Source organism: Ursus americanus, chromosome 22 (assembly GCF_024610735.1).
Source record: "Ursus americanus isolate L20-20 chromosome 22, mUrsAme1.1.p, whole genome shotgun sequence".
NCBI classification, from domain to species: domain Eukaryota; kingdom Metazoa; phylum Chordata; class Mammalia; order Carnivora; family Ursidae; genus Ursus; species Ursus americanus.
The window spans coordinates 14,525,006-14,542,650 of record NC_142148.1 but is presented as its reverse complement, the minus strand read 5'-3'; the positions used below and the strand labels follow the sequence as shown (position 1 = coordinate 14,542,650).

Sequence of the window (17,645 nt, the reverse complement as noted above, 5' to 3'; positions counted from 1 at the left end):
TGATCGGTGTCAGCATCGGCTGTGTTTATTTCCAGGCCTGGCTGGCAGCAGTATGGCCAGCTTCAGACCAGCCACAGCGCCAGGGCCAGGACACCCATGGCCCTGCTCCAGGGCGGCTGCAGGCCTTTACTCGTACTTGCAGAAATCCTTAAGTCCTTTCGGCAGGTGGAGCCCATCAATGGCCAACCGGTGCACCACGCTCCTCTGGATGACCAGGCGGCACAGAGTCTGCAGGGACGGCACTGTGGAAAGAAAGCTGTCAAAGGCAAACTGAACTGGAGGGGGCTCTGAGGCTGAGACACAGAAGACCTAGGTCCTGGTTCTCCCTTTGTCATTAACTTGGGCAAGTCCCTTCTGCTCTCCAGGTCCAGCCTGTGTCACAGGGCTGTTTATGTGGTTGACCTAAGCACCTCTTTCAAAACCTCCACAATGTTGCAGCCCTATTTCTATATGAACCCTCCCTTAGCAGTTGCCAGGGTTACAGGTAGTGCCTGATTCACCTGTGCATGCCCAGCCTCCAGCACAGGTCTGACACAGAGTGGGTTCTAGTTCACTGAATTCATAAAATGATCAGAGGTGTAAATAAAGGGCTTAAGAGGGCTATAAAGGACCAGATCTCACAAATAAGATACTCTCAATCTGGGGCCTATGATGCCTTTAAACTGGTATGCCCAAATCTAGGAACATTCGTTTAATAAAAGAGCACACAATTTTGAAAGCAACTCAGGTGTAACATCAGTTTAGAATCCCTGCCCTAGCTTAATACAGAAAATACTGGCAAAGCAAGCACCCTGATGGATCACAGCTGAGATGGCTAAAGGGAGGCCCAGAGCCAGGGAGTGACTTGTCCAAGATCCCAAGCAGAGGCAGAATTTGAAGTCAGATTCCCCAACTTCTAAACTAATGCTTGACGGACCAAGGCCTTGCTAGATGGCTTGGAATCCTAGCAAGTTCCTGTCCCCGCACTGGGCCAGGAGGGGTCGCTGCTCAAGGGGTGGGATACCTACAGCCATACTCGAGCTGGACCAGGCGCACGCTCTTGGTGGAGGCAAACACGTCCACCACTGCGTAGAGGGGCTGGGCGGCTGGCAGCCCCCGGGCGCTGGGGCCCATGTCCTCGCCGTTGATGACGATGTGCATGTCGGCCGTGCCGTCCGGGCGCGGGCAGAAAAGAACGCCCAGGCGGCTGCGGCGCGCGGTCGGAGGCAGGACGTTCAGCTCATACAGCTGATCCAAGAGGTGGCTGTAGAGCCCGGGCCGGCTGCGACCCACCAGGCGGTCGCGGGGAATACGAAACTGCTCAATGCACAGATACGGTTCCACCAGGAGGGCCGGGGGGCGGCTGGGGGCCAATGCCTCTGCCTCCGGGCGGTCCTCCCGGGGCACGCGGTTGTGATGGCGCGTGATGGCGAAGACCCAGGTGTGGCCAAGGCTGACCAGGTCGGGCAGCGAAAACTCGGGCACGGCGGCCAGAGTGGCGGGGTCTAGAGCGGTCAGGCCGAGGCGCAGGTGCCCGCACCAGCCCAGCTCTTTCTCCTCGATCTCGACCAGGAATACCTGGCCCGGGGCCAGCGGCTCGCGACTGAAGCATACGCCGTGAGCGAAACTCTCCACGCGTGTGGCCCGCGTCCCGGAGGGGTCCACGCGGATATTGGCACCGTGCACCTGGTGGAAGCGGGTGGGAGGGGGCTCGGGGCGCGCGGATCTCCAGGCCGCACCCAAGTCCACGGGGTCGGAGACAGCAGCCATCTCCCGGCCGCGAGACAGGCCAGCGGGCGCCGGGGGCTATTTTGGGCAGCGTGCTCAGAGGGTAACCGCGGGGGCACCAAGTAAGGTAACCCTCCCATCCCCCCGACTGCCTTCGCCGAGGCTCCGCCCTGGGGTCCTAGCGCCGCTTGCTCAGCCATCCAGCCTGGACCGGGGCCCCCGGGAGGCCGGGGGATCCTGGCCGCCCACATCTGGGTCATCTGATGGCTGGCGCGCGAGAGACGACCTGGCAGGACTGCGGACTCTGACGCCGCGCAGGCCGCCGTCTGCGAGCCACCGGTCCCGGGGGGGGGGGGGGGGGGCGGACCAACGAGGCGCCGGAGGATGACTGTCACGTGACGCCGGCCCCCACGTGACTCGCACTCCACCTGACCTCCCGCGGCCGGGCCCCTCCGGGAGAGCAAAGACGCGGGGGAGCAGAGGTGAGGACACCCCGGGAGGCTGGAGGGGACCCGCAGCCCGGGGCGGTGCGGCGGGTGGGCGGTGGGGCCGGGCCGGGGACTCCTCTGGGCGCTGCGCTGCCAGCTCGTCCGCGGGGGGGCCACGCGGAAGCGCCGAGGAGCGAGGGAGCGCGGAAACAGGCGGCCCCGCTTCCTGCCGCAGATGGTAGGAGCCGCGCTGTCGCCGCCTTGGCTGCTGCTGCTGCTGCTCCTGCCCTGGGCGCCCCCGGGCCAGGCAGCGCCGGACCTGGATGAGATCCAGTGCCTGCCCGGGTTGGCCAAGCAGCCGGCTTTCCGCCAGTACTCCGGCTACCTTCGTGGCTCCGGCTCCAAGCACCTCCACTACTGGTCTGCGGCCCTCCCTCCGGGGCGGGGAGGGGAAGGGACGCGAGCTGGGGGAGGGTCTGAAGACCCCCGAGGGGGCCTGGGAGCCGGGAGCACTGGAAGGGGCCCCTCCGCCTGCACCGACCCTGCTCTGCCTCCCCTCCCAGGTTTGTGGAGTCCCAGAAGGATCCCAAGAGCAGCCCTCTGGTGCTTTGGCTCAACGGAGGGCCGGGCTGCAGCTCCCTCGATGGCTTCCTCACGGAGCACGGCCCCTTCCTGGTGAGTGGAAGGCCACTGTCTCCCCCCTAACCAGGAAGGGGAGAAGACCGGGCGTCCCTAAAGGAAAGGGCTGGGGAGGAGGGAGAACAGGACTTGGAGGTGTTCCCAAGTGTGCCCTTTCCCTGAGCCTGGGTTCCCTCGTCTGTACCATTGGCTTGACTATCCGCACCTCTCAGGGGTTTTGCCTGAATGTGGAGTGCCCAGCACAGGGGCCCAAAACTTCCACCCGCTTGGCCCTTGGCACTTAGCCATCTCTCTCCTCCTCAGGTGCAGCCAGATGGTGCCTCCCTGGAGTACAACCCCTATTCTTGGAACCTGGTATAGACGGAGCTGTGGGTCCTGTGGGGGTGTCTGGGCACTTGGATGGGTTGGGGAGCCTTCTTCAGTTGGTTTCCTCCCGCCATGTAGATTGCCAATGTGTTGTACCTTGAGTCCCCAGCTGGGGTGGGCTTCTCCTACTCTGATGACAAGACTTATGCAACCAATGACACCGAGGTGAGCCCCATGCCTGCCCAGTGCCCCAGCCTCCCTCGTTCTCTAACGGTGGCACGACCCGGGACAGTCCATTTTTGGCTCTGTCATAAGCTGTGTGCGGTCTTGGCGAAGCCACTTCCTCTTGCTCCGAGTTGGGGGGTGTCATTATCTCTGAGGTTCTTTCTAGCTCAAATACCAGAACCTTTTGATTGCCTCCATCCTGCTTTCCCTAGGTCGCCCAGAGCAATTTTGAGGCCCTGCAGGATTTCTTCCGCCTCTTCCCGGAGTACAAGGACAATGAGCTTTTCCTGACAGGAGAGAGCTACGCCGGCATTTACATCCCCACCCTGGCTGTGTTGGTCATGCAGGATCCCAGCATGAACCTGCAGGTACAGGGCCGCTGCGGGAGGGGAGTGAGGCAGCTTATGGTCATGGCCTTTTGGGTAGCGAGGTCAAACGGGCCATCTTCCCTGTCCAACCCGGTCTGCTTTGTAACATGCTTGCCACGGGCTGGCCTACCTCTGCTCACATGCCTCCCACGACAGGAAGCTCACCTGTCAGCCAGCCAGCTCTGTTCTTTGCTTTGAGTGGCCTCCCCACAAACCACCTTAGATTTCAGTTTCCAGATGGCTAGAGGTCTGGGTGTCGTCAGGGGAGGCTCTTCCTCTCCCTCCAGATGACCTGAATGCCCTGGGTGTTTCACAGGGGCTGGCCGTGGGCAACGGGCTGTCCTCCTATGAGCAGAACGACAACTCCCTGGTCTATTTCGCCTATTACCATGGCCTTCTGGGGAACAGGTATGGGACGGGGCAGTTGGGCAATCTCCAGGGTGGGGCAGGTCATGAGATCTCAGGTCTGCTCTCCAGGCACATGATATCCGGGCCCTACCCCGGTTTATGAGCAGGAGGTGGGGGCTGGGGTTCCTGGAAGTGTTCCGTGCCGAAGGGGACTGAGGAGGGCTGGCAGGATGGCCCCAGAGCAGCGAGGTTTGGAACCTACATACCATCCCCTGTGATCCATTTCCTCATCCCCTGGGGGCAGGTGGTAGTAGGAGGTTGGAAGGAGAGAGTGGGGGGCCCGCCTTGGGCCTGAACACTGTTTTCATGCATCTCCTATAGGCTCTGGTCTTCCCTCCAGACCCACTGCTGCTCTCAAAACAAGTGTAATTTCTACGACAACACCGACCCAGAATGCGTGACCAATGTGAGGTTCTGCCCCCAACCTCTGTCACCCCTGACACCCCCAGCCCTGAGAACGGGACCACATCCCCTCCTTGGGGACTCCTGACCCCATCCCCTATGGCTTTCCTATTCTGTCTCTTCCAGCAATTTGGTGTTTTCTAGGACACATCTAGGAATGTGTTCTGTCACCCTTTCCTGTGACTTTCTGGGCAAACCCTGTAACCCCCGGGAGGGAAAGGATCTCTCACTTATTGAGCACCTACTGTGTGCCGGGCACGGGGCTGACGTAGGTCAACACAGATTGTTTAATCTTCAAGATTCTCCTTTAAGGGAGATCGTATTGTCCACATTTTCCAGAAGAGGAAACTGAGGCCAAGAATGTTAAAGTCCTCGCCTGAAGTCACAGTGCTAGGAAGTAGTGGCACCAGGGTTTGGACCCCCAGGCTGGCAGATTCCTTCCACTGAGCCTCAGTTTCCCTACCTGTAAAGAAGTGGGGGAAGGGTAACGACAAGAGGTGAAGTAGGAGAGTGATAATCTTGGGACGCATTGGTGAGATCTTGGGGAGGCCAGGGTCCCGTGACGCGAGGTGGCTTGGCCTGTCATTGCAGCTGCAGGAAGTGTCCCGCATCGTGGGCAACTCTGGCCTCAACATTTACAACCTCTACGCCCCCTGTGCTGGGGGTGTGCCCGGCCATTTAAGGTAGGCCCCTCAGTGAGCCCCGGGGAGTGGGGGGCTGGGCCAGCCCCGCCTGGAGGCCGAGGCACCCATCCCCACTTCACTTGCAGGTACGAGAAGGGCACTGTCGTGATCCATGATTTGGGCAACATCTTCACTCGCCTCCCGCTCAAGCGGATGTGGCATCAGGTGTGCAAGCAAGCGCACGGGCTGCTTCCTGGCGGGGGTGGGCCAAGGAGGCGAAGACCCTGACCTAGGTCCGTGTCCCCAGGCCCTGCTGCGTTCCGGGGATAGGCTGCGCATGGACCCGCCCTGCACCAACACCACGGCGGCCTCCACCTACCTCAACAACCCTTACGTGCGGAAGGCCCTCCACATCCCTGAGCAGCTGCCCCGCTGGGACATGTGCAAGTGAGGCTCTGGGGCCAGCCATGGCCTGGGCTGGGGGGGCAGGCTCTCGGGGCTCGTGGGTAACAGAAGGGTTCCCAGGGATCCCTTGGCCAGGGTTTCTCAGGGGTGGCACTCAGGGAGGGACGGCGAGCTCTGCAGGATGTGTAACCCCTTCAATGCATTGATGTTTCGCCAGTTCATTCTTAAATGGCCACGTCGGTTGGTAAAACGGCGGTGTGCTGCCCTGGTATTTAGTAAACAGACCCTCTCCCCCAACCCCACTCCTCCACAGCCCCCAGTTGCATGGATCTCCTGTGACCCGTGTGGGTAACAGGGTGACGCCTGGCACAGCGGGGGCCCCTGAGGTCCATTCCAATGGGTTGGTGCCCCTGCCCTACTGTTGGTAGTGCTGTGGTTCCCACACCTGTGGGCCCCTCTGCACTAAATGCTGGTTGTGGACTAGTCACTAGATGTTCCTATATACATTTCTAAGCTGGGGGCGGGGGGGCGGTGAGTTGAGGACCTCTGAATTCCAGCCCCTCATCCAAGTAAGTCCTAGAGAGATGACATGAGGAGGGGACGGAATCCCAGCTCTGCCTCCTGGGCTGGAGCTTAGAGCTAGGAGGGGATAGGAGAGGAGGTCTGCTCTGTGACTCTGTCTCCCTTTACGCCGTCTTCCTGGGGCCTGCCCACGTGTTCCCACAGCTTCCTGGTGAACATACAGTACCGCCGTCTCTACCAAAGCATGCAGTCCCAGTACCTGAAACTGCTCACCACGCAGGTGAGGGGCCGGCCCAGCCGGGTCCACCAGCAGCCTCGGGACCCGGGAGCAGCACGATAAGGCTGGGCCCCCTCTAGAGTGCCACTCCGGACACAGGAAGCTGAAACTCCAAGAAGCGAGGTCCAGTGACTGGCAGGGTCATGATTTGAACATGGCTTTGTCCCCACACCATGCCACTCTGTTGTCGGAGACTTTAGATGGAGAAGATCTAGTGAGAACGTGTTACAGACAAACAAATGGAGGTCCAGGGTGGGAGAGGGCCTTGTCCGAGACCATCCGGGACACCCTGACGGAGCCGGTCAGGACCGGGTGCTGTACACCAGCGCTTAGTGCACGAGCTCTAAGGTCAGATCGCCTCTGTGCAAGTTGCTTTACTAGCCATGTGACCCTGGGACAAGTTTCTCATATCTTGAGACTGGGTTTCCCCACCTGTAAAATGGGGTTAACAATAGAATCTACCTTCATACGTAAAGCATTTAGTAGAGAGCGCTGAACATGTAGAAAACAGAAGACAGGAGTGTTTCCTGCTTCATGCTATTTAGCTGGGCCCCTTGAATTCCCTGAAGGGGTAGGGCTTGAACCAGGGAAGGGCTGGGGTCTGGGCTCATTACAGACCCTCCATTCCCTCCCCTGCTCCAGAAATACCGGATCCTGCTCTACAACGGAGATGTGGACATGGCCTGCAATTTCATGGGGGATGAGTGGTTTGTGGATTCCCTCAACCAGAAGGTACGGTGCAAGGATCCCGGCTCTGGGGAGGGATGGGGCGGCTGGGCCTGGCAGCTGGGCTCTGCGCAGATAGAGAGGGCAAACCTGGGGAAGTTCCAGGCCCCTGAGGTCTTGCTGGCAGCCGTGAGGAGAGATGATGGGACGGCGGCAGGCAGCTAAGTCTTTCCTGGTGGGGCAGATGGAGGTCCAGCGCCGGCCCTGGTTAGTGGACTACGGGGATAGTGGGGAGCAGATTGCTGGCTTCGTGAAGGAGTTCTCCCACATCGCCTTTCTCACCATCAAGGTAGGGCCTGGGCCTGGTGAGGGCTGGCTTGGCTGGAGGGGATGGGGCAAGACCCACCTGTCCTCTCCTTCTGGCTCACTCTTACACTGGGTTACCGGGTTACCATCTGGCCCCAGAAGAGCAGGTTTTCGGGGGGGGGGGGGGCGGTGGGAAGAATGCAGTGCTTGGGGCAGGGCTGGGAGAAGAGGAGTGTCACTGGCTGAAGGGATCCAGTAGGATGGAGGAAGCACCCAGGGGCAGGGGTTACACAAGAAGGTGATCTCACAGAGCTTTGCTCCTAGGGCGCTGGTCACATGGTCCCCACCGACAAGCCCCAGGCTGCCCTCACCATGTTCTCCCGCTTCCTGAATAAGCAGCCGTACTGACGGAGACCAGCCCCCTTCTGCCTGATCCAGCCCCTCTTGCCCACCCCTCCTGCTAGAAGGGAGGTCCTCCTTTATGCACAGTGCCCCTGTGGGGCAGGTCCCTGCCTCCAGAACTCCCCCGCCAGCCCTCTGCTTCCCAGACCAGGCCCCAGTGCCTCACATAGACAGCCTTGGGGAGTTAGCACTTTATTCCTGACTGGGTGGGGCCTGGCCCCTCCCTTCATGCACTGGAACACAGCAGAGCTCAGGACAGCCCACAGGGAGGGTGGACGGACTGTAATTGATGGATTGACTGATGATGGAATTAAATTGGGTACAGTTTAAAGCCCTGTCTTCTCTGTGGCACTGGGGATTAGGACACTATAGGCTGGGAGGGATTGGGGGAGGGGATGAGAGGCGTCGGAGTCCTGAATGCCCCTGCCAGGGTGGGCTTGAGGACTCACGCAGCTGTCGTGGAGGGCGGTGGGGCACTGGAGGCCAGTGGGTCCCTGGTGTTGGCAGGCCGATTCTTCTCAATCACCTCTCGCAGCCCTTTGGCGAAGTGGAGGTCGGCTCCAATGGTGAGGAAGCCCTGTGCGGTGGGGCAGAGAGGAGAGTCTGTTCATTCCATCGCAGAGAGCGAAGTTTTAAGATAGAGACAGAGTCCTTAGCCTTGAGGGGTTCTCAGTTTAGTGGGACAGGAGGAGCAGCAAAGAAATTCTTCTAGCTCCCTGTGAAGGGTGTAAAAGAGGCCGCAGGAGCAGTCTGTGGAGGTCAAGGAGGGCTTCCTAGAGGAGGTGACCTCTTAGCTCAGAGGTTCAATATGAGTAGATAGTGGGGGTGGAATCCGGGAAGAGGTTTACAACGTGACCGCACAGCTGGGCAGAGGGCTAGAGAAGTCTGATGATGGAAGATTAAAACGGGAGGGGCCACTGATGAGGGAGGGCCTGGGGTCAGGTAGCAGAGTTAGGTCGGTTGTGAAGGAGGAACGGGAGGCTCTGCCCTCCTCCATCACCACCGCCCCTACTCACCAGCCCCTACTCACCACATGGTTCGTCACCACCTCGCGCACAAAGTTCATACCCTCGGGTAGTGGGATCTGCACCCCCCGCCACATCCGCTCTGTGGGTGGGAGCAGCTGGCTCAGCCTGGGTCCGCCCAGCTCCCCTCCCCTTTCCCTCTCCTGCCTCCTGCCCCCCAACCCTACCATTGAGCATGGGCATCACCCCAATCTGCAGCATGGTCTTCAGAGGGGCCTGCAGTGGGATCAGCTGGGAGGGGGGAGGCAGGACGTCAGGGCAGCCAGCGAGAAGCAGACTTGCCTTCGCTGCCCTGCCCTGACCCGGCCGCGGCACCCCCATCCCCGACTCACGGCCAGCGACTCCAGGGCAGACTGGTTCGAGTAGATTCGGAAGCTACAGGAGACAAAGAAGTGTCCAGTAGGCCCAAGACCCGGAAGCTCCCCCTTCCTTAGGCCACCAGAAGCCCCTGAGTCTCAGTCTCAGATGCTCCCACCTCCACACCTGTCCGGGGGCTCTGCCACTCGCCAGGTGTGCAGCCTTGGGGGCGTCGTTTCTCCCTCTTGCGGGTCCTTTTCTCCAAGTTGCTACTTTTAATTTGTTGACCACTGCCCGTACCCCAGACTTGTGCTGGCCGCTTGGCGTGTACATGCACGGTTTGTGTTTATTTAACAAAACTTACAGAGCGACTCCCTACCAGATACGAAGCATGTTACAGAAGTTAAATATTAAGATACTTTAAAATGCCAGCTTGACTTCATCCTCCTGACAATCCTAAGAAGTAGACACTATGAAACCGTCTATACCTTTTAGATGAGGCCAATCAGGCCTAGAGAGAGTAAGTCATTTGCCTGCGGTCTCACAGCTGGTCAAGGGCAGAACCTGCCTCTAGAATCTAGGCTCTTAACCGCGACCCTGCAGTATCCCATTTAACCCCTGGCACACTGGAGCTTCCTGCAGACTGTTGCACCTTTGCACTTGGCAGGGGGAGCCCCTAGCTCCCTGTGGCTAGCATGGTAGGGCAATTTCCCCCACAGTTAGCCCATGAAGGAAATGAAGATACAATGAGACTTCTCAAGATCACAAAATTGGGCAGAGGTTTCTACCCGAACCCCTGCTGTTAGGCTCTTCGCTGTGTGACTGTGGGCCCGTCATTTAACCTTGCTGGGCCAGTTTGCTCATCTCTGCTCTGCCTGCCTCTGGGTCATAAGACGATGCAGAGAAGTTATACTTGAATAAAATGCATTTGTTGTGCATGAACAAAGACCCTAGCTCCCCAGTGGCTGTCGGTCTGAGTGAATTTTAGCTCCCCAGTTGTTGGGCAGGTGCAATTATCCCAAAGGCACGGAGATTCAGGGAGGTTAAGCACTTGCCCGAGAGCTTGGCCAGCTGCTTACCGGCGCAGGTCCAGCTGGGTGCGCAGCGCCTTCCCCCGGAGTGCCATCTTGGCGCTGAGACGGGCGTCCTGCAGGCAGGGGGGTTGGGGAAGTGTTACCGACCCACAGGGTCCGCAGCACACTCATCCCTGACCCTCAGTGGCCCCCACTGTGGTGCCCGCACCATGATCATGCTGGACAGCTGGACCTCAGGCAGGTCGGGCGGGACCAGGGCGATGGTGACACTGGCCGTGACAGAGACCGTGGTACCCGAGGGCTTGATGGTGCAGCGAGGTGGGGCCAGAACACGCAGCTCCAGCTTCAGCGGGGAGTCGATCACGGCTGGGCTCTGGGGACAGAGGAGGGAGGGCGGGGGAAGTCCCAGATCTGTTCCCCGATGAGCCCCAGGAGGGGAGATGGGGTGGCTTACGCTCTCCCCGCTGGGAGCCCATACACAAATAGGGGGACTGGCGTGGCCTCCCAGACCCTTCAGAACTGTGTCTCGCCTCTGTGCCTTTGCTGACAGGAGGGACGGAATGCGTCCTTTTCCTGCTTTCCTGAGTTCTCGCTAGTGGGGATCTATCTCCAACCAGACTCCTCGGGGACAGTGTTTGCATCAAATATCCCCGCCCTCTGCCATCTCGTCCTGCTCTGAACTGCTGTGCTCTTTCTCCTGTGGGCGCTGACCAGTACTTCACCTCTGTTGGCTCATTTAAACCTCATCATAACCGTGTGAGGCAGGTGTTATCATACACATCTTTGAGATGGGGAAACCGAGGCACAGAGAAGTTAAGTAACTTGTCTAGGGTTCTGTAGTCATCCAGGTGCAGAACCTGGGATTCAAACCCGGACAGTCTGGCCAGAGAGTCCATGCCCCTGCCAATGCTTGGCCATCAGGCTGATGAGGACGATGGCGATGACAGCAGTGGGGACAGCAGCTAGTGTGTCCTGAGCACTTCCCTGCGCCAGGGGCTGCCCTACTTTCTTTACATGAATTGATTCAGCTAATCCTCACGACAGCCCTGGGAGGTTGTGTGGGGAGGAGATTCAGGGCAGGTCCTCTTATGATCACTGAGATACTTTTTAAATTTTGACTGCCCACCCCTCTCCCCATGAAACAAGGGAAAATAATAAGCAAAAAGAATACATCAGGGCGCCTGGCTGGCTCAGTCGGTAGAGCACGCGACTCTTAATCTTGGGGTCACGAGTTCCAGCCCCACAATAGGCATAGAGATTATTTTTAAAATAATTAAATAAACTTTAGCTTAAAAAAAGAATACATGGGTCATTGTCGAAGTCCCTACACTTACTGAACTCAGGTTCTCCGCCTGCCCTGCTCGTAGCTTTGTGAAGAAGAGAAGTAGCAAGGGCCCTTCACAGACTTGGAATCGAGCTTGACAAATAAGAGGACCTGGCCTCAGGCGGGAGGTCAGGCCTTCGGTCTACTCCACAGTGGCCACAGGGGCCTCTGCCTGCACACCTCGCGTGTCCCCTCGCTGGCGTGGAGGTGGTATGGTCGCCCACCCTGGCCACGTCCCTACCTCCCGCCAACACTCACCAGCAGGACGATGCTTCCAAAGTAGGTGGCCCTCAGCAGCATGTCCAGATCGTGTGGCACCTGCAGAGGGGAAGGGGGGTGAGGCAGGGCCATCAGGAGTTCCGGACAGGGCCCCTCTTCCCATCCCGCGGACAGACTCCGGCATACCTTGTCCCCCACCAGTGACAGCTGCAGGGCCCCCGCCCGGAAGTAGCTCTCCATGGCAGAGTCAAAGAAGAACTCCGAGAAGGCCACGTACACCATCCGCTCCTCCTCCTGCAGTTGGGGCTCTACCGCCCTGTTGAGCAGGCTCCAGTTCCCCTCAGCCAGGGGAAAGAAGGCCCCCTGTAGGTGGGGGATCAGGGTCAGCTTGGCCCAGCACCCAGATGTTCCCACGCCAGGTGCCAGGCACTATGAGGGATGGTGGGGGTGGGACCCAGCTGCATCAATCTCTCCACCCAACATGGGGCTTGAACTCCTGACCCCAAGATTCAGAGTTGCGTGCTCTGCTGAGCCAGCCGGGTGCCCCCATTAGGACACCTCTTAAAAAGGCATTCAAAGGAGGGCAGCTGGAGTTCTCCAACGGAGCACTCCCATTAGACCAGAGAAGGGACGCCCAGGAAAGGGTTCGGGGAAGAGGTGGCATGTGAGTGGGCCTTGAAAGATACAGAGCAGGAATGATAAAAGCTGCTGTTTACATTTACATAGTACTTTTTTTTTTTTTTTGCTTCACATTTGTGTATTGTAAATTACAGACATAACAACACTGCACACCTAAATATTTCAGTCTGCGCTTCTAAAATACCAGCACAATTGTCCACAGAACTGCAGTACCATTATGGAACCAAATAAACTCAATTCTCACATATCATCAATGTTCAGTGAGGAGAGGTTTTCCAAAAACCAATTAACATCACAAGGCATATGGAAGACATAATCGGGAGAAATGATATTTGCAAGTCTAAGAATCTATTATATTTTTCCCTATGAAAGACAACAAAATGCATAACCTCCCTTGTACACTGAAAAGAAATAGGGGAAATATTTTTTTCCATAAAATCAGGAAATGGGCAACGTAAACCTACAATTATGCACGAAGGACTTTCTCTGTAGCTGTGTGGAGAAGTACGTCTGAATGTTCCAGTGTGACTGTGTTTTGTTGGTGGGAATGTGAATTTACATAGTGCTTCTTCCATGCCCTTGACATAGGCTAACTCCTTTCATCCACATAAAACTCCATGAGGGATGTTTTCTTTATTATTTCCATTTCCATGTTAGTAAGAAACAGGCTCAGAAAGGCTAAGCCACTTGCTTAAGATCATGCGGCTAGTAAGTGGCAGAGCCAGGACCTGAACTTCGGCCTCCGTCCGTGCTCTGAAACTGCTACCCTCCATCTACTACACAGAGCACAGGAAATGGCCGCATACTAGCTGTGTGACCTTGGGCAAGGGACAGCACCTCTCCGAGCAAGTCTCCGCCTCCCCCAAATGAATAAAACATGAGCGCCTGAGTCCCGCAGTTGCGAGGGTGAAATGAGAGGATGTGCATAGAGGTCCACCTGCTTCGGGGGAGATGGGGAAGGGCAGTGCACGAGCAAAGGCCCTGAGGTAGGAAGCAAGGGGCATATCTGGGAAAGAAACAGGGTGAAGTCAGAAAGGTGGGGCCAGACCCAGGAGTTGAAGCTAATTCTGGGGCAGTGGGGAGCCACGGCACACTCAGCAGCCGAGTGGCCTCATCAGAGCTGTGCCTTAGGGGGACAAAACGAGCCACACAGGGGACAAGCGGAGGTCTGGTTAGGTCAGAGACGCCACACCAGCCAGGCAGCTCACCCGGAATTCCATGTCCAGATTGCTGTCGGAAGCCACAGGATCCTTCAGGAGGGAGTAGTCAATGCCAACCAGCTCATCCACCGAGCTGCGAACTGTGGGGAGGAGCTCAGTCACTCAAGCTGCGTGAGGCCGGGCGAGGTGGTCACCCTCCTGGGCCTGTTTCTCATCCACAAAGCGGTGATTATAAATCTTCCCTCAGAGGCTTGTTGTGGGGATCAAATTCGTTTTATGTGGGAGGCACTTAGTGCTGAGCGATGTGAATGACACTGCCTACCGCCACCATCGCCACCCCTATTACAGGGGTTTCATCAGATCACTAAACAAGATGGCAAGGGATTCCCTTCCCTCCTTGGTTCTCCCTGGCTCCTCCCTCCCTCCCCATGCCTGTGATCTCTACCCCACAGCAGACAGAGGTTGCAGTTTAGGAAAAGGGAATTCATGTTAGTTGAGCACCTAGTAAGTGCAGGGTCCCAATGATCAGCAAGCCCATATTGAGGACCTTGACAATCATCACTCAGTTAATCCTCAGAACAACCCCCATGAGGAGGCATCGCCAGCCAAGCGACGATGCCACAGCCCAGAGAGAAGTGAGTACTTACCCAGGGTCACATGGCCAGTCAGTAGCAGAGGCCATATCTGAAGCCAGGCATGGCAGGGTCCCACTCTGAGGCCCTGCCTGGCAGCTGCATACCCAGCCTCCTCCTCACCCCCATTCCAGTCCCAGGCACGGCCCGGAGCTCCCCTCCCAGCCAGTGCCAACTCACCAGGCACGGTGTCCAGGAGGGAATTGAGGAGCACCATTCCTGCGTGGTAAAGCACGGGGCAGATCTGCGGGGTGGGGTTTAGAGTCAGCGACCTCCAAAGAGAGGGCACCCCCACCACCACGGCTGTACCTGCTGGTTGAGGAGGAAGCGCATCCCTGAGGTGATGAATGTGGAGAGGAACTCATACACCTTCCTGCAAGGAGGGGAGAGACCACATGAGCCCAGACACTCTGTCCTACCCCAATCCAGATCCAGGAGAAATCAATGGCCAGAGAGACGGGGAGGAGGTGGTTCAACTTTGACCTGTATTACCAGTTCTTTAATGGAGGTTTTCCAAATCCCCTCACTAGCCTGATTCTCAAGACCTCTCCTAACCCCTGCCCCCCCACCAGCCTAATGAATTTACCCCCAGTTCTTCAAACCTGCTGTCAGCATCCCCACCTCCAGATGCTTACTCGTGCCCTCCCTTCCACCCTCAATGTCCTTTTCCTGTATTGCCCTCTGTATGGGCCCAGATGCTTCCTCTTCCAGGCAGTCTTCCCAGATTACCCTCTTCTGAACCCCTGCAGTTCTCAGTTCCTCCCTCAAAGCCCTGATGACAAATGTTTTGTCGCTTCAGCTAGGCTCTGAGTTCCTTTATGAATCCTCAGGGACTGGCGTATACTTTATTTGTCAAGTAAATAAAAACTTGACAGTATACCAACACCAGATGATAAATTCACCATCTTGTCTCTCCCACTCTCTTTGAGAGCTATCACAAAGTCCCCTTCTCAGCCCAAAACCTAAAAATTATGTTTTTATTAGTAGTAGTAAGAGCCACCAATTATTGAGAACTCAGTTCATGCCCAAGTGTGCATACTGATTCTCACAATTACTCTTATCTGGGAAGCTAGCCACTAATATGCCAGGTACTGTTCTAAGTATTTTTACATATATTAGCAACTAGTCTTCACAACATTTTACAAAATATTTGCTATTATCATCCTCATCTTACCGGTAAGGAAATTGAGGCGCAGTGCTTCAATGACTTGCCCAAAGTCACAGAGCAGGGAAATGAGGGTGCTCAGAGTTGGACCCAGTTGGACGCAGGCTCCGAAGCCTATGCACTTTGCATTGCACTAGGCAAACGGGCAGTGAGGCTCAAAGGGGGGTGCACTGGGTTGAAGATGGGGCTTACTTGAAGGTTCCCCCGAAGGCTGCGTGCATTCTGGAGACTGAGGCCTGGCAGGAGACGTTGGACACTTTGATACGTCCAGTGGCATCCCCGGAGAGCTGCAGAGCAGTGCGGATGGACACACCCTCGGCAGAGGCATTGATATAGCCCCCATCATAGCTGCAAGGGGGTGTGGGGCAGTCAAAATGTCCAGCTTGGAGCTTAACCGTGTCCTCGCCATCCCCCTACCTTCACTTCGGCAGTTTACTAGCCATTCTGCCAAACCTATCAACCCTTATGAAGTGGGTATGCTTGTCCCTATTGTACGGGTGAAAATTGAGACACAGGAAGGCTAAAGGATCGTCCCCAGCCCCACAGCATCCCAGCCCTCCCAAGCCACCCTCCACTCCCCAGAGGGTGCCAGGTCCTCACAAGAACCAGTAGAGAAGCTGCCTCCGGAAGCGCAGCCCCAAGGACGCGTTGCTGATTTGAAGCACCAGCTCCTGCTCCGGCTGGAAATGCAGCTCAGAGGGCGTCAGCTGCAGCTCTGTGACCTTCACCCTGCGGGCAGCCTCAGGGTCAATTTCAGGACCACTAAGAGGGAGTCCCACCCAACCACAGGAAACTCATTCCCTCCTCTTCCAGTCCAAGCCTGGGGAAGCTGAGGGGGGTGGAATGAATTCTTCCCTTTCCCCTCAAGTGCCCCCAGCCTGGACTTGGACAGCTCAGAGATGAGCTTCTCTTGACCCAGGTGTTAAAAGTGAGCTTGACCCCTTCTCTTTGGTGCCTTATTGCTGGCACTCCCTTCCCTCCCACACCCTGTGATTGCTTGACCTGGTCTTTTCACCAAATCCTTTGATTTTGTCTCTATCAGCTGAGCTGCATATCCCATATCTCCTATCCCCACCGTCCCAAGGAAGGCTCTTGTCTCCTGTTTCCGGGGCCTCTCCCATTAGCTCCACCCCGGGCCCTAGACCCCACTCTCATCCATCGTTAAGTTTCGTGACTCTCCCTCTCCGGTGCTCTTTGGCCACGCCTCAGCCCCCAAGGCTTCTGTTTTGCGGTTTAGTCCCGCCTATGTCGGCGGGCTTGGCCTTTATCTTCTCCGCCCCATCCTGTTTCTTGAGTCCCGCCTCCTCGATATGGCCACGCCCCTACCCCGCCCACTCCGTTTCCCCGGCGCTAGGCCCCGCCCCCCGGAGTCCGAGACCCCGCCCCGGGTCCCCTACTTACTCCGAGATGTTGTAGTAGAAGTGGCCCTCCCTGCCCCGCAGGTCCGGAATGGTAATGGTCTCCAGCTCTTGTTCCAGAAAGCGCAGGCCCTCCTGCTTCACTGAGGTAGCAGCGAGACCCTTAGGTCCTGCGCTCACTACTGGGGCGACCCCTCCCTCATCGGCCCTCACCCCGCCCCGCGCCTTACCCAGCTCCAGAGCCTTGGAGGTGACGCGGATCTTGCAGGCGGAGAGCTCGGCATGAGCGCCTGCCAGAAGCGCTAGGAAAACGGCCCCGAAGAGGGCCATGGCGAGCGGGCCTGGGGTGGGGTGGGGTCGCTGGAGTCATCAGAGCCGCTAAAACCCACTCCCCGGTTGTCCGACCAGAAGAGGACTGGCCGGATCGTTACCCTCAAAATAGCTCCTCAGGGTACTTGGAACCAATTATATTGCCTCCATTTGGCAGATGCGGAAACTGAGGCTCAGAGAGGCGATGCGACTCGCGCTCTGGCTCCCAGAGGATTTGGGGCATGGGGGAAGGAGAGGCGACATCCTCGGTTCCCCCGTGCACCCGCCGCGTGACGAGTTTGGACCTCCCGGGGACCAGCGGCCCCCCCCCCACCTCCCCTTTCCTTTAGCAGAGGGAGGGCGCGGCTTGCCTGTTACCATGGAAACGGCTGCACGCGCATTCCTGGGGGGTGGCTTGCGGTCTCCCAGGCCCCGCGCCGGGGGAGTAGAGGGGGCCGCCTGCCCGACCTCGGGCTCCCGGGTCTCCCGGCTTCGCCGGGTCCTAAATCCCTGCCATCGGGATTCGGCCTGATACCCCCCATATCAGCGCCCTCCTTCATAGGATCTCTTCCCCAGCCCGGGTTCAGTAGACCATGCGGCTCAGCTAGAGCCTGGGGGTGAATGGGGACGCGCCCCAACTCACTGCGGCGGAGCTGGGGGTCGATGCGGTCACGTGGGGCGGCGGGCTGCGCAAGGGATCCGGGCGGCGGGGTCTGGCGGGCAGTGCTGTTCCAGCCGCCTTTATAATGCCGGGCCTCTCCGACCCCCCTCCTCGCTCCCGCTCTCCCCTCCTCCCCCG

General features: G+C 57.8%; 3 protein-coding genes across 3 annotated transcripts; 1 reads left to right on the top strand and 2 right to left on the bottom strand.

The window, feature by feature from the left end:
* Nucleotides 1-2: 2 nt before the first annotated feature.
* NEURL2 (neuralized E3 ubiquitin protein ligase 2) lies at nucleotides 3-1,983 on the bottom strand. The gene is made up of 2 exons (XM_045804786.2): nucleotides 1,008-1,983; nucleotides 3-242 (listed from the first exon to the last, which is right to left on the bottom strand). Exons 1-2 carry the CDS (start codon nucleotides 1,747-1,749, stop codon nucleotides 127-129), a joined length of 858 nt encoding a protein of 285 aa, XP_045660742.2. The 5' UTR covers nucleotides 1,750-1,983; the 3' UTR covers nucleotides 3-126.
* Nucleotides 1,984-2,050: 67 nt separating this feature from the next.
* On the top strand, nucleotides 2,051-8,015 carry CTSA (cathepsin A). Its single transcript, XM_045804785.2, has 15 exons — nucleotides 2,051-2,189; nucleotides 2,371-2,555; nucleotides 2,699-2,810; nucleotides 3,078-3,128; nucleotides 3,219-3,305; nucleotides 3,518-3,673; nucleotides 3,990-4,081; nucleotides 4,403-4,487; nucleotides 5,075-5,166; nucleotides 5,253-5,331; nucleotides 5,414-5,553; nucleotides 6,238-6,313; nucleotides 6,953-7,042; nucleotides 7,221-7,325; nucleotides 7,607-8,015. The coding sequence occupies exons 2-15, from the start codon at nucleotides 2,371-2,373 to the stop codon at nucleotides 7,688-7,690; spliced, it is 1,434 nt and encodes a 477-aa protein (XP_045660741.1). The 5' UTR covers nucleotides 2,051-2,189; the 3' UTR covers nucleotides 7,691-8,015.
* Nucleotides 7,861-17,645, bottom strand: PLTP (phospholipid transfer protein). The gene is made up of 16 exons (XM_045804784.2): nucleotides 17,490-17,645; nucleotides 16,768-16,878; nucleotides 16,581-16,680; nucleotides 15,780-15,908; nucleotides 15,372-15,527; nucleotides 14,324-14,387; nucleotides 14,195-14,258; nucleotides 13,431-13,522; nucleotides 11,770-11,946; nucleotides 11,623-11,682; nucleotides 10,249-10,413; nucleotides 10,086-10,153; nucleotides 9,042-9,084; nucleotides 8,877-8,940; nucleotides 8,715-8,791; nucleotides 7,861-8,261 (listed from the first exon to the last, which is right to left on the bottom strand). Exons 2-16 carry the CDS (start codon nucleotides 16,865-16,867, stop codon nucleotides 8,130-8,132), a joined length of 1,491 nt encoding a protein of 496 aa, XP_045660740.1. The 5' UTR covers nucleotides 16,868-16,878; nucleotides 17,490-17,645; the 3' UTR covers nucleotides 7,861-8,129.

Bases quoted from the DNA above. Each gene is read 5' to 3' on its own strand.
- NEURL2 (XM_045804786.2), bottom strand. From the start codon at position 1,749: ATGGCTGCTGTCTCCGACCCCGTGGACTTGGGTGCGGCCTGGAGATCC. The intron at 243-1,007 runs GTAGGTATCCCA...TTCTTTCCACAG, and splicing joins GGTCCAGCTCGAGTATGGCT to TGCCGTCCCTGCAGACTCTG.
- CTSA (XM_045804785.2), top strand. From the start codon at position 2,371: ATGGTAGGAGCCGCGCTGTCGCCGCCTTGGCTGCTGCTGCTGCTGCTC. The intron at 4,488-5,074 runs GTGAGGTTCTGC...CTGTCATTGCAG, and splicing joins ACCCAGAATGCGTGACCAAT to CTGCAGGAAGTGTCCCGCAT. The intron at 6,314-6,952 runs GTGAGGGGCCGG...CCCCTGCTCCAG, and splicing joins TGAAACTGCTCACCACGCAG to AAATACCGGATCCTGCTCTA.
- PLTP (XM_045804784.2), bottom strand. From the start codon at position 16,867: ATGGCCCTCTTCGGGGCCGTTTTCCTAGCGCTTCTGGCAGGCGCTCAT. The intron at 15,528-15,779 runs GTGAGGACCTGG...ACCCCCTTGCAG, and splicing joins CAGCTTCTCTACTGGTTCTT to CTATGATGGGGGCTATATCA. The intron at 11,683-11,769 runs GTATGCCGGAGT...TCCCCTCTGCAG, and splicing joins TGTCACTGGTGGGGGACAAG to GTGCCACACGATCTGGACAT.